Source organism: Leucopleurus acutus, assembly GCF_964270905.1.
Source record: "Leucopleurus acutus genome assembly, chromosome: 10".
NCBI classification, from domain to species: Eukaryota; Metazoa; Chordata; class Mammalia; order Artiodactyla; family Delphinidae; genus Leucopleurus; species Leucopleurus acutus.
The window spans coordinates 41167832-41183721 of record NC_139153.1 but is presented as its reverse complement, the minus strand read 5'-3'; the positions used below and the strand labels follow the sequence as shown (position 1 = coordinate 41183721).

The 15890-nt window shown below is 36.2% G+C and overlaps 1 protein-coding gene across 2 annotated transcripts in view; it reads right to left on the bottom strand.

The window, feature by feature from the left end:
• SETD2 (SET domain containing 2, histone lysine methyltransferase) overlaps window positions 1-15890 on the bottom strand; it is a 111364-nt gene that overhangs the window by 60770 nt on the left and 34704 nt on the right. For both annotated transcript variants that reach the window (XM_082848710.1, XM_082848709.1), the window contains exons 4-9: window positions 13237-13368; window positions 10335-10463; window positions 6935-7058; window positions 5668-5745; window positions 3652-3749; window positions 1465-1591 (exon numbers count right to left, since the gene is read on the bottom strand). In XM_082848710.1, the coding sequence (XP_082704836.1) occupies window positions 1465-1591; window positions 3652-3749; window positions 5668-5745; window positions 6935-7058; window positions 10335-10463; window positions 13237-13368 (688 nt within the window). The remainder of the gene's footprint in view (window positions 1-1464; window positions 1592-3651; window positions 3750-5667; window positions 5746-6934; window positions 7059-10334; window positions 10464-13236; window positions 13369-15890) is intronic.

The following is a 15890-nucleotide window of genomic DNA, read 5'->3' as shown; positions in this document are numbered from 1 at the left end:
CCAAAAAATAAATAAAAATTTTTTTAAAAACTGTAGAAATATATATATATATATCATTTCTAAAACTCTACACAAAGGAATACAGTTAAAAGCAAAGAAAATACAGTTAAAAGCAAATACAGTTACAATACAGTTAAAAGCAAAGAAAAGAGCTAGACTAGCTCTTTCCCGTCGCTTATTGGGCGACCTTGTAACCTCTGTGCTTTAGTGTTCTCATCTGTAAAAGAGGGAAAATCCTTGTACCTAACTTAAAGGGCTTATTGTGAGAATTAAATGAGTTAATGTGTCAGGCGCTTAGAAGAGTGATTAGCACACAGTTACAATATACATGCTCTCTAAAAAATAGAACTGAAGCAACAATACTCTAAAGAGCATTTGTTCATCTTGGGTGGCAGAAGCATGGGTGTTTCTTGTAAACTTTCCCTTTTTGCATTTTTTAAATGACCTCCTTTTTTTTTTAAATTTTTAAATGGCCCTTTCTAATGCTTCCTGCTATCTAAGTCTTCTTATAGAATTCAGATTCTCAATAACTAATTCTCTCCAATTAATTTGGGTTTACTGACATCACCTTTTAACTATTATATTTTTATCCGTTTCCTGACTTATGTGTTCTACCTGCTCAACTAAATAGTAAGACTGCTGTCATTTATAATTCTTAACATAAGTATGGGTTCCTGAAAAGCCTAGGAATGAGCTAACTGCAAAAGACTCACAGGTGGATTTGCTGGCTAACACCTCTGGCCCCCTGGCTCCTTCTGGCCCTCCACTAAGATTCATAGGTCTGCGGATAGGCCCCAAAATGTGCATTTTTACAATGGACCCTGCCAAGTGGTTCTGAGGTAGAGAAACACTGCTCTGACAAAGGGATCCTCAGAAAAAGGGCAGGGGGGATTTTTTAAAAACGACACAAAATTCTTGTCCCAGTTAAGAGCTCCTGTAGTAGCAAGATACCACTCACCTCCAGTTGTAACTCAGGTGAACTGGGGTAGAAAAAAGGCTATCAACCACTGTTCTAACGGATTAAATACAAAGACCATCTGAGACTATCCCTTTCTCACTCTTGGGTTGCCTGTTACCTCTCAAAACTCACCTTACTCTCCAAGGAGGATTTTGAGGGATTTTAAGAACACATGCAAACAAAAGACAAAACAATATTAAACGATTAGGAATGTAGATCAGACTTATGTGAGTCAACAGATAAACATGTTACTTATACATAAGATTAGGAGTTTTACAGGCTCTCAAAAACTATTAGCCTGTCTGTTTTCAAGATGCCTTCAATAGTTCTCAGTATCCACGTCTAACCTCCATGAAACAAAAATAGCAATCGTACTTTTCCATGATTATCTCATTTGACCCTGAATTTCTCTGGTTGTAGTTTGACTTTTCAAAGTTCAATCAGGAAAGCTACCTCCCTTCTTAAAATGCACATGGTGACAGTTGAAAGAAGAATGGAACACTTACCGAATCCTTCTTCCGAGATCGTTCTTTCTTCATTTTCCCTCCTGCTGCTCTGATGCTGACTCTGTTCTCTCCTCCCAGGTAACCCCGGCAATTAGCCGACCCACAGAAACATTTCTGTGCTTCTTTCCTGTTCGAGGAGCATAAGAAAGATGTCAATTATGTGAAAGTAAACCATAAAAAATGTTGATAGTATAGCAATTACATACAGGAGAAGAGTCAATCCAGCTTAAAGGAAAAAAAGTTTTTTTAAGAGACACCAACAAACCTGATACTAATAGAAATGCCTGAAAATTGCTCTTAAAAGTCATTCTTTATTAGCTAGACAAAACTAGCCAAGAAATTAATAAGTAATTTCTCCATTTATGAGAGCTTCTACTAATGTATGAAAATAAGAGATCTTATATACCTGTTGGGGCTAAGAACAAAATTGCTTAAATAGATCAACACCTATAACTTATATGTAAATATTTAACTGACACACAGAACAAAATGTATTATTATGAACAGATATACAGATATAAAAAGCATAATTAGTAAAGGACACTTAGAAGGAAACACGTGGTTATTAAAAGTTATCATTACATAAGGATGAGACATTACTAATAAATATAGTAATAAGTAAATGTAACCATGGTGTCAAGGTAAAGTGGAGGAAAGAATACAGGCCTAAGTCTACAGCCCTCTGCCATTTATTTACTCTGCAACCAGAGCTACCCAAGGAAAACATGAAGGACTATTCCAAAAGTAAACTGATAGATTTATTATATAACAGTAGCAATCAGAGGCACAAAAATATTTGATAAATACAGCAGGGAATCACAAACAGCACTTAATTTCCAGTTTCCTTTCTTTCAAAGAGGACAGTACAAATACAAGAGGAAAAAAAAAATAATGGAGCCCTACATGGAACCTGGTCAACCCCAGAATACTTGACCATTGCCTAGATCCACTAGTTTATGAGGTGTTGCAAAATGGTGATACCATTACTGCTTCATTTATTAGCTAAAATAACCTCTATAAAGAATTTCCTCTCACCAACTGCTTGGTTTAATCAAAAATTCACTTGGGAAAGGAAGGGTAAATGCTTGATTTTTTTCTTCTTTTAATTTTTGAACTAGTGGTTACTCATAGGGAGAGGGGAAGGGGCAAAAGAGGGATAGGGGATTAAGAGATATAACTATTATGCATAAAATAAATAAGCTACTAGGATGTACTGTACAACAGAGGGAATATAGCCAGTGTTTCATAGTAACTATAGATAGAACATAACCTTTAAAAATTGTTATTCACTATGTTGTATACCTGTAACTTATGTAATATTGCACATCAACTATACTGCAATTAAAAAAAACCAAAAACTAGTTTCCAAGATCATGAATTGGTTCCTTTCAATTATGACTAATGCACTTTTATTTTTAAAATGTCATTAAAACTCATGGATTTTATGTAGTGTGTTTCAAACCACTCGCCATTATTATTCTTAATGATGCTTAAGTGTTAATAAGAACCCTCCCACTTTTGGTAAGTGAGATTCTATTCAAGCTATCTCCCAAGTCCCTTTGACATGACCCTCCTTATCTTTTATAACTGGTTTTCTGGTATGAGGAGATAATCCAGAGTCATCTTGTTTAATACCTGTCCCAAAGTTGACACCAGACATTTCTCCGAGGAACCCTGTTCCTTTTAGTGGGGTTTTATTAAAACCACAATATAAATGCTAAGGGTATTCAGTGCTATTGCATCAGTTACTGGTTTTGGTAGAACTAGGTAACAAATTATTTTTCAGAGTACAATATGGTATAGATGAGACATGATAAAGTCATGAACTAATAACTGACAGATGAATTATGGCCACACAGGGATTCATTATATTGTTCTCTTTATACCATGTCAACACCCTGTTGACATTTCTGTAATAGCAAGTTTTAAAATTATATTAGAAACATAACTATATAAATAAGGCAGCATGAAGTTCAGAGGAGGAACATGTAGTTCCTGTACAATATCCCTTAATGGCCTGAAGTGTCATACAGAAGGAAAATACACAGAACTAAAAGAGAACACTATAGATAAGAACTGACAGTACATATAACTTCTTAGTAATTCACATCTAAGTTTTAGATTCCTATATCTGAACAGTCTATTTCTGCATCAGAAGCAGCAAAACAGAACGGAATCAATACTTACCCATATCTTTGGAACTGATAGTCAAATGTTAACTCTGAGCCTGAAGGAACCAGTTTGGTGGTAAAAAACCCAACTCTCAGTTGTCCATTCACAGTCCACTGAGATGTTGTTTTTAAAAGAAAAGAAATTAGTAACTGGTTAATCTATGTGTGTGTGGGTGTTTTTTAAAAAAAGATCATCATCATCTGCCTTAATTATGCATGTGCCTCTTTAGATAATAAAGGCTTTTCCAAATAGCTAACAGGAACATTAAAAAACAAAATAAACTTAAGTATCACTCTTATTTAATGAGCTACCAGATGAATATCATCTATAATTTAACTCTAATAAAAGTAACTGCTGGGGCTTCCCTGGTGGCGCAGTGGTTGGGAGTCCGCCTGCCGATGCAGGGGACGCGGGTTCGTGCCCCGGTCCGGGAGGATACCACGTGCCGTGGAGCGGCTGGGCCCGTGAGCCATGGCCAATGAGCCTGCACGTCTGGAGCCTGTGCTCTGCAGCGGGAGAGGCCACAGCAGTGAGGCCCGCGTACCGCAAAAAAAAAAAAAAAAAAAAAAAGTAACTGCTACTTTAACTTACCTTAATACACATTTTCACACAGTAAAGATTCACTTGTAGTAAAAATAGGCAAATATGGAATGCTTGGTGTCACTGAGTACCAGGCGAATTTGTACTACCTTATGTTAAAAGTAACTATAAGATAAGATGGGGTGTGGAAAAAGGAAAACAACAATGCCAGAAGTTTAATTTCATGAAACAGTGGTCATAATGCTGAGTGTAGAGAAAGGGAAGGGAAGCATCAGAGCAGATACATAAAACTCAAAAATTAAAATGGGGGTAAATACACAGGGACTGGACCTTGTAGTTCCAGAATATGTAAATTGACTGGAAAGCGCCTGTCCAGACCATTTGAACCTGCTACTGATGAAAAACCCAGACTTAAAGAGGTGAAGGGAAACAGTACAGTTGGAGTCTCACAGCTAGACATGTGGCCACCAGCTGCAGGCAAAAATAGAACCAGAACTTAATTAGGTTAAATAATTTCACACTGGGTTCTCCTATTCGTTATATGTTTTGGCTCTTGGAAGAGCTGTATCTAAGATCTATAAGTACAGATATCGAAGGGCAAAAAATATCCAAGAGTCAAAACTATTCAATATGAGAGGAAATCACTGATATATTTTTCTAGGGCGTGGGTCCACAGCTTTCTTAACCTAAAAAAGAACCAATATTCTAATGTGCATATATATGTATCTATATGCTTTTTTTTTTAACTCTAAGCTTAAAACACAAATTAGAGGGTACCAAGATCATTACCTCAAAATATTACATCGAATTCGGTAAATGAATTTATCAAGTGTCAACTGTGTGCCAGGCACAGGGACATAAAGATAACCAAGACCCAAAGTCTGGCCTTGTTGAGGAGGAGCAGTATATCCACATGCATACCATATATCGTCTCTCTCATCTGTGGCCATTCAGCCCCTTATAAATGTTATTAAAACTACCAAATTTGGCACCTGGATAAGACTGATATAAAATCTGAATATAACAGTACACACTGGACTTCATCAAAATTAAAATTTAGTTTTTCATTTCGGCACCTTAAACAATATCTAAAATTTATGGGCAGAGATGTGACAATTAAATGCAACTGGAGTTCCTGGATTGGATCCTAGACTAGAAAAATGACATATGGCAAAACTTGAATAAGGTCTTTAGACTAGTTAGTAGTTAATAGTATTTCCTGGATTGGGTAATTATATTATGGTTATGTTCAATGTAGACATTTGCAGAAGTTAGTGAAGGATAATATATGGGAACTCTGTACTATTTCAACACTATTTATTATTTTATACATCTAAACTTATTTCAAAAAAAAGTTTAAGAGTAAGAAAAAAATCAGTACAATGATTAAAAAATAATATCCATGCGTACCTTTGGTATAGAATCTAAAATTAACAGTCAGAACAGCAGTCTTGAACAAATATCCCAAACTCTAAATCTACCTCAACTTACTTTTTGAGTCTCACAGTTTGGTTCACAGCTGTGATTCATGAACCGGGAGCAATTTCCTTTCTGAGTGGCATCTATTATCTAGGGAAAAGGATAATTTAACAGTTAAAAATGAGACCTTAGGGGCTTTCCCTGGTGGCGCAGTGGTTGAGAGTCCGCCTGCCAATGCAGGGGACACGGGTTTGTGCCCCGGTCTGGGAAGATCCCACATGCCGTGGAGCGGCTGGGCCCGTGAGCCATGGCCACTGAGCCTGCGCATCCGGAGCCTGTGCTCCGCAACGGGAGAGGCCACAACAGTGAGAGGCCCGCATACCGCAAAAAAAAAAAAAGAGACCTTAAAACATATGTGCATTTTGCAAAGGCAAGGCATCCAGCAAATTTAAGACCCTTACCCCTAATCCCCCATTCCTTCTGAGAACTCTCTCATATCACTTTACACATCAAAGTGACAAATATCCAATGTCTTCCTCAGAAAGATCTCTAACTATCAACATTTTACCTAGGGGGCAAAATTATCTCCATATCTATCAATGTCTCATTTTCTTTTAGCTATTTCTTACATCCTATTATATTGCAATCTTACTTCAAGTTTTTAAAACTTCATTTTCAAATGCATGCGATACCACAGTGCAGCAGCTCTCAAACTTGAGTATGTATCTGAATCCACTGCGAGCTTGTTAAAACTCTTGCTGAGCCCACCCTCAGAGTGAGATTCAACAGGTCCTACTAGGATAGTTCCCTACAACTTGCATTTCCAGATTGGATGTAGAGGCAGACATGAGAATCTAGCTAAATTCTAGTAAGCCAGACATTAAAGAGATTTGTAAATGGTACTCCTCACTAAAAAAAAAAAGCTTTTTGGAAAATACTTAATTTTCACAAAAGCATATGCTATTTGTGTCAACGTAATAGGCTTGCTTATTGTCACTTTTAAATGGTTTAATAAAAAATAAGTATTTTCAACTTCTCAGCTTTCGTCTTTAATATAAATATTGATAAATATAATCTACATAAACAAAAGCTCTTTGGGGGCTATCAATAGTTTTTAAGAATTGTAGTATGAAGCATGTATGTTTACATTTACATATACATGTAAATACCCCCCTCTCCCTCATCCTTTTTGTAAGCAAATAGAAAAAAACTATCCACACTGTTCAGCTCCTTATTTTGGTCACTTAATGTATTTTAAAGATCAGTCCATATCAATGACTCCTTTCAAACTCAAGAATTTCCAGATCTGTTTCAAAACAAACACAATCATGCCACTTACCTCATCATTCTTCAGGGCCATGAAATAGTAGTGGATGTTTTTGTTTCGTGCATACTCTTTTACCCGGGCTTTAAACTCTTTATGATCAAGTACCTCTCCACAATATTCCAGGACAAAGGTGTTCCTGGCAAAAGAAAAACAGTATTTCCTGCCTAGGAGATATACGGAAAACACATACATCCATGCAAAAATAATGAATTTTAAAAACTATTGTAAAGTGGACAGATTTGCTATTACACAAGATGTAATTAAAATATATGTAAAGTGCCTAGCAACTAATCGAGGTTAATTTTCTCCTTCCTAATACTTTTCAAAGAATGTTGACTCTAAGAAGCTTTTATAATTTACACTTATACCAAAATGCATATCCTTGCTCTCACTAGATATTAAAACGAACTTTCAAGTCTGGTTTACATTATCATGAAAACAATGATTCACAACTGAGAAATGGTTGTGAAGAAATCAGAAGCAGTGAAAAATTAGAGGCTTTATGTCCTAAGAAAAAAGAAGGCAACTTAAATACAGCAGCCCTTCTACTACCTTTACTCTCAAAGGTCTCTAATGATGTTAAAGGTCAAATATACCTTTTCTCTGACTGCATTCTCTGTGAGTTTTCTCTAGCATTTATCAACAGTCATGATTAAGCTCTCTCCTTGGCTTCTTTCAGTTACCTTCTACCTTTGATTGTTCATGGTTATTTACCTATTTCTTCTCTATTGAAGATATTCTCAGTCTCTTCCCTCTCCCTTTATTTTATAAAAGCTCATTCTCACCAATGACTTCAAGTATTACCTCCATGTAAACAAATGCTTCTCTACGGTTTACTCCCAAGTTCTGACCGGAAGTGACCTACCCAGAAGTCTTGTCTTACCCTTTCAAAATAAACATGCCCTGGAATTCCCTGGCTGTCCAGTGGTTAGGACTCAGCGCTTTCATTGCTGGGGCCTGGGTTCATTCCCTGGTCGGGGAACTAAGACCCCACAAGACGTGCAAAGAGAAAATAAACAAACGTGCCCTAACACTAACCAAAGAGATTTTTAAAATTTAAAAATGTAAATCATTCATATTTGTTATGATATACTGACATAATCAGTATACTTCTCTTTTTTTTTTTTTGGCCACGCTAAAAAAAATGCTATGTTTAACAGCTTTAAGAAGCCAGAAACAAAAAGCCACATTTATATTTCATATAAATATCTAGAATAGGTAAATCCACAGAGATGGCAGATTTAGAGGTTGCCAAGGGCTGGGAAGAGGGGGCAATAGGGAGAATCTGCTTAATGGGTAAGGGGTTTCCTTTTGGGGTGATAAAAATTTTTGGAACTAGACAGAGGTGATAGCTCCCCAATATTATGAATGTACTAAATGTCACTGAATCGTGCACTTTAAAAAGGCTAATAATATATTGTTTGAATTTTACTCCACCCCCCCATCCCAAAAAAACGAAGCCCCATTTGGTATCCAATAACATTAAGTCAACCTGGACAGCACTGCCTTCCATTCCTACAGCCTAAAACTTGAGGGTTTTGGTAAGAATTTGCTTTTTTTTTTGGTGGAGTCTGTCATGGTATTTTAACAGTAACTAGCAGTTTGTTCCAAATACCTCCTCCTCATACTGTGCACATCTGACAGTATGCCCTTCTTAAATGGGAATACTCTACCAGTGAACACCTAAATAGCTTAGAGTTAAAAATTTATAAAATTGGTATTACCATCAGCACATGGAAGTACATGAGTGAAGGTGTGGGAATCATGGAAACATTAAGTCCTGGTATATTTTACCAAAGCAAGGTTCTTTGTGAGTAGCTGAGGAAAGCTAAAGAGCTTTAGGAAATTTTAACCTGCTATGTGAACCAGTCACGCATTCTCTCCTCTCTTTTCCCATCTCCTTCCTCATAACAGAAACGGACTCCTGAGCCATCAAATAGTCTCTGTTGCATACAACAAGAATTTACATTAAAGTTGAAGCTATGTTAGTGCAGACTCTGCCAAGAGGCAGTGTCCATTACTACCCCTGTAAGAGAGGGTTATGTCCAAACTGGAGTTCCTTTAAAAAAATTTTAAAAAGACTCTCCAAAAGAAAAGCCTGGCTGGCTTGAGTAGAATAAAAGAAAGCATACCTAAAAACCTGCATCTAGACCAGAGTTAGTGATTTTAGAAATGCACCAGACTGCCTTGGCAAGTACTGAGTTCAGTGTTGTTAACAGTGTTCAAGGGAAGCTTAGTCTATTATTTATTTAAAATATTATAAAGGATCCAATGAATTTGGATATGAAACATACTGAGATGATTCTGAGATACTTGTTTCAAATAAACAATTTAAAAATGGTTATAAACCAAAATACTCTGATAATACTTTGCAGAAAAGGGAAATATATGAGGTTCCTACTATCTACTTTTTTATATAATAAAACATGGTTTTTTTCTGGTTGGTTCTCAAAAGGATAAGATCATTTCCTATTTTCACAATAAAAACTAAATGATTTGGCTTTCAAAAGATATATGAGGTTCCTGTCAGAAAACTAAATTACCTGGTGGTAGTGGTGGTGGTTATTATTAGGTTTTTTGCTACCTGGTTGCTTTGAATCCCCACAATAAAAAGACTAAAACCCCTCACTCCATCCCAATTCCCATTCAAGTTTGGCCATATGCTTAGGATTCTGAAAGAATCGTTGTGCCTGAATCACTAGAATCAGCAACTGTTTTTCTTCCTTTATTCCTTTGATGTATTTTTAAAAATTCTTCAATCATAAACAAATGTAATCTGTATATACTTAACTTTAAAGAAAAAGGTACTCAACTTTCATAAGAATACTTAAATATGCTATATGTAAGAAAATTGGTGGTTAAAGGAAATACCGAATATGGTAGAAAATAAAACTGAACCTTTTATTGCATTACATATAAAAGTTACATGACTTTAGAAGGCAACATTTATTCATTCAAAAATGTTTAATGAGTATCTATCAAGTATGCTTTAATTCTCTATCTCAATATCCTCAGACTCTCCACTACTCTTATCCCAACTAAACTTTATATAGATTCAACTTTATAGATTCTGTCCTAACTCCTTTTTATAGAGTTTCATAGGGATTGTGGGGATCTACAGCAAATACTTGGTAATTACTTGGAATTAAGGTAACATAACTATCAGACAAAGAAGGACCGGCCTAGTCCAAATATCACAAGGGACAAACTGCTCTCTCATATATAGACAGAAGAGATTTCTATTTAATTTCCTAAAAGAAGTGAATTTAAAACGAACAAACTAGCTACCAAGTGGTCATTCTGCACAATAATCATTATTAAACTTCAGTGTAATAGGCAAATTATTTTCCTAAAAAGTATCTAACCAACTTCAACAACACAAATGAAGTGAAAGACGATTAAAACAACTTACGAAGGAAGGTCTTTAGCAGCTCTCAAGCCCCAGCCTTTCTTTTCTGTGAGTATGACTTCCACATCTGCATGCTGTTTTCTTTGAAACCGTCTATTGGAACAATAATCCCCATTTGGACAACGAGAAGAACTGAAATGAGAAAAGGAGAAAATTAATTCTTCAAAGCAGCAAAAGAACCAAAAACATGTTCACTAGAATGTTATGTAAATATATCCATATCTTTATGGCATAATCAGCATATGTGTGGTAAACCTCCAAGTGAGCCTTCCTCAATAATTCTTTCCATCATGAAGGGATTCCTTAAAATTGAGTGTCTACATTGTTAAACAGATGATGCCCAAAATACAGTCTTGTCAACTGGTCATTACCCCTCCCTGAGTGTCTAAGATACATTTCCAGGCTGCATGTAAGTTTGCAGTATTCTGACAACTATGCAGAGCTAACTTATTTTCAATCAGTGCACCTTCTCTTATATTCCACTCCAATCATCACTAATTTCATCTTCTGAATGTAGCTAACTACTTGAGCTACATTTAAGAGAAACCAAAGTCGTCATTAAACATATCTCTGTTCAGAGTAAGCACAATAAAAACTGGCAAGGCTCTTCCCTCATGGATCCTAGAATAAAAATAAAATCAAAAATTTACTTAATTCTTAATATTCCAAAGCTTACAGATACAAAGGTTTTTAATACTGAGTAAGGCTACAATAAAAATTACTATTTCCAACATATTATTATTTATTGCCAAACCAGTAGTAGTAAGCAACATTTTTACAGATGTCCAACGGATAAAGGATTCACTCTGGAGAGAAGCAGTGAAAGAAAGCTTTCTGGAAGGAGTAGGATTAAAGCAGAATTTCTAATGACACAGAGGATATGGACAGATAAGGAAAACAAGAGGTACAATGACAGTGCCCACCTGTGTGCAGAAATAGGAAACAAGGCCTACTTGAGAAAAGGGGAATAAAATAGCTAAGGATAACTGATAAGAAAGGTGGGTTGCTGGAAGATGAAAAGGCAGGTTGTTGATGTACTATGAAGGGCTCTCAATACCAAGGTTATATTTGAACCTAATCTTGAGAACCACTAAGTTTTGAGCGTGGGAATAACAAGAAAAAAGAATTTCTGTACTTCATATCTGTTCAACAAGGTTGACAGGAAAAACCAGAAAAATGCAGAGACTAGGGCAACAATGTCAAATTAGGAGAATACTGTTCTTATGTCTTCTCTTCTTTTTTAATTAATTAATTAATTTGGCTGCGTTGGGTCTTTGTTGCTGTGCGTGGGCTTTCTCTGGTTGTGGTGAGTGGCGGCTACTCTTAGTTGCAGTGTGCAGGCTTCTCATCGTGGTGGCTTCTCGTTGCGGAGCACGGGCTCTAGGCTCACAGGCTTCAGTAGTTGTGGCACACGGGCTCAGTAGTTGTGGCTTGTGGGCTCTAGAGCGCAGGCTCAGTAGTTGTGGCGCACAGGCTTAGTTGCTCCGCGGCATGTGGGATCTTCCCAGACCAGGGCTCAAACCTGTGTCCCCTGCATTGGCAGGCGGACTCTTAACCACTGTGCCACCAAGGAAATCCCTCTTCTCTCCTTATATGTTTACTGTCATCTCTGCTTTTAGTTTACATTTAAAAATACCAAAAATGCTTTCTCTTTTTTATTTTTTGAGGTATATGTTTTATTTTTGTAACACTATTACATAAGCAAAACCAAAAACTGAGTTTTGGAAAAAAACACTTCATTAACACTAAAAATAAGGTACCTACACTATAAATCACCTTAATATTCTTTCCATGTTAAAAATGATACAATTTTCATTCCGACTGGTTTTTTTTTAAAAATCACATTTTTTAATGTAAAGATATTTACTCTTTATATGAAAAATATGGAAGCAAATGTCTATCAATAGAAGATTAATAAATATGGGTTAACTATGAATAGAATACATAATGTAGTCAAGAGAAAGATTTAGATAGGTCTAAATATGTAGCTCTGAATAGGTCTCCAAAACATATTTAATTAAAAGTGTGGGGACTTCCCTGGTGGCACAGTGGTTAAAGAATCCGCCTGCCAATGCAGGGGACATGCGTTCGAGCCCTGGTCCGGGAGGACCCCAAATGTCCCGGAGCAACTTGGTCCATGCGCCACAACTACTGAGCCTGTGCTCTAGAGCCCACGAGCCACAGCTACTGAGGCCCGCGTGCCTAGAGCCCATGCTCTGCAACAAGAGCAGCTACCACGATGAGGGGCCCGTGCATGGTGGCAGGTAGTGGCCCCCGCTCGCCACAACTAGGGAAAGCCCGCGCACAGCAATGAAGTCCCACTGCAGCCAAAGTTACATTAAAAAAAAATTATTAAAAAAAAGAAAAGTGTGTGTGGCAGGTGAGAGGGAACAAAGTTTCAAAAAGTACATATAGTAAGGATTTCATTTCTACACATAAAAAGAGGAAACGTCTACCCATGCTGGTATAGGCATAAAAATTATCTGGAAAGACTACAAATAGACGGATTGAGGCTTGGGGGAGCAAGACATTTTACTTTAAGCACTTTTGAAATGTTAGGGTTTTAGCTTATTTTTATAGTAAAAGCTAAAAAATACCAACATTTACCTTTCAGGACGTGAACCTTACAAAAGATAAAAGGAGACTGGGTAAAAATTAGTATTACTATGTTAGCATTAGGGCTACTTTACAGAGCACTTACAATATGTACTATAATCTAACGCACAATGCAAGGGAAATTTGCCTCCTTATAAACACTATTATACATTGGAGATTTCATTGCTCAGAAATACTCCACAATAGGTAGAAGGAGAAAAGTTAAATTTTACTCCTAATAATTCTTCTTAAAATTTAGAGACATTTAATAGAATAGTTGAGCAAAAGCAGAGCATTCTAATTTACTTACCATTCAATCATGAGGAGACGATTAAGACAATCTTCCCCACATGCTATTTCACCTTGAGCTCTTTCATCTTTAGAAAGAGGTGTACACTCACACTGCATTCGCTTAATATCCCGATGGGATTTATTCTTCTTTCTAGTGGGTAAAATTTTATTAAAATTGGTTAAAAAAATGTCCTGGCAGTGATACAACATACACAATCAAAAATGTGCTAAATCTCACTAGTTTCCCATTTAATGATTCTCGTTAAGTCAATCATTCAAAAAGAAGAAAACATCTAACCACTAAGCATTTATGAGACTGAAAACACTAGGAATTGTATTGCAAAACAGGTGAGAGAGACAATCTCAGCCTTGGCAAATGGGAAGCTGGGGTAAGTTCAGGTCTATCATTTTGGATTCAGTCCTTATTTCCTAGTCCTTGTCATCTAAACCTTGAATTCTGAGAAGTTTCAAATGTTAATAGTCATATTTGGCTCCACAGAGAAATAGGAAAACTCATGAATATCAAATAATAACATAGCTGATTAATTAAAGTTAGGTTTAAGAATCAGTCCTCATGGACTTCCCTGCAGTCCAGTGGTTAAGACTCCGCGATTCCACTGCAGGGGGCGAGGGATCAATCCCTGGTCGGGGAACTAGGATCCCGCATGCAGTGGAGCAGCCCAAAAAAAAAAAAAGAATCAGGCCTCATGGATATACAAATAATAGTTGAGATACAAGGCTAAGGAAGAAAAGGAGTTGCTTTAGAAAGAAAAAGGAGTTTTTAATTAAGAATTTAGCTCAATCAAATCCTTTAGAGAATCCTTTAGCAACATCACTTTTGTACAAATCCTGTTTAAAAGAAGACTGAATGATTTAAAAAAGAAAAAAGAATGACGTATATATTATTATAGAATAGCATTACTACAGAGGACTAAACTTTCTCAGTGTAGATTTGGCGGGGAGAAGATAAATGTTCGAAATTGACTGGGTTCATAAAAACCTAAGCCAGAGTTCGCAAAGCAAAAGTGAAAATGTGATTATTTACTGGTCTTTTTGTTGAACTCTATTTTTTGATCTTTGTCAAAAAGGAAAAAAAAAATCAAGGACAGACGAATAAGATCCCTTTCTTAAGATTAGGGAACTATGACTTACTCTTCAGCTATTAGACAAGTGAACAGCACAGCTGCTCTAAGTGACTGTCTTAATCTAACTAATCTGCTTTCATCTCCAACATATGTTCTACTACAGTCTCAGTTTTATAAAGTACCTAGTGTGTCATGATAGTTTCCACTAAGTTTGAATAACAAGAATGATTCATCTGGATCAATTAAAGATATAATTCATTAATGAGCATAAGAACATGCTTAGCCTAAAGAAAGATGACTAAAGATAAACAAATTATCTTTTTATAAGTACTTAAGAGCTAAGTGTAAAAACAGTAGCTTTATTTTGTATTGCTCCAAAAAGGCCAGATGAGGACTAACGGGCACAGATTTCGCTCAGGTAAGCCTATTTTCACTAGACATAAGAATGCACATACTATTTTACAATAATTTGTCTTCTTAGTGGCTTCTATAAATGCCCAGCTTATATCAAGCACTTTAAAATGCCTCTCACCAACCAATTATGTATATGAAACTCACTGAATAAAATCCAGAGGGTTGGGTTGATTAATTTTATTTCTATTCTTTCACAAAGATCATGTAAGTTGCATCACTCTATTCACAAAATTCTTAAGGAGTACCACTTAAAATATTCAATATTTTGAAGTTAAACCTAATTTACAACTAGTTACAAATGAACGTAATTGTAAGAGGCCCGCTTTATCCTTAAAAAAAAAGTGGGTTTTTTTTTTTGCTATTTAAATAGGATAAACTTCTGATGGGTCTAACTTTAAGATGAAGTCTTTTACCTTATCCACAGTGGAAAATGTCTTCATTTTAAAAAATTCTGAATGCTTAAAGGGATGATGGCTAAGTTGATTCTCAACTAGAGGAGAAATTTCCAAAAGGAGGTAGGTGGTTAGGAGACTATAAATTTTTTTTAAAGGCATATTCAACATATATTTACATTGGGAAAACAAGATTATCAAAGAGAGGTGAAAGAAAGTCGACTGAGAATCTGTGCTCTAGGAATTTGTTTTTATTATCCTAGTCTCATTATACCTTGTTTCATGTTAGGGATTTCACCATTTAAAACTTAAAGACTTGTTATGCTATTGCCAAGTTTAATCTACCAGCAACAGATTTTGAAACATGACAAAAGAAAACTATATTCTAATCGAGTTCCAGCTTGTAAAGTACCTAAAGATATTTTTCAAAAATGTTCAGAATGGTGCTCGCTTCTGTAGCATATATACTAAAATTGGAACAATACAGAGAAAATTAGCACGGCCCCTGCGCAAGGACGACATGCAAATTCGTGAAGGGTTCCATATTTTTAAAAAGAAACGAAGCTGAGTTATTTCTAGTGACGTGGATGGACCTAGAGACTGTCATACAGAGTGAAGTCAGAAAGAGAAAAACAAATACCGTATGCTAACACATATATATGGAATCTAAAAAAAAAAAAAAGGTTCTGAAGAACCTATGGGCAGGACAGGAATAAAAACGCAGACGTAGAGATTGGACTTGAGGACACCGGGAGGGGGAAGGGTAAGCTGGGACGAAGTGA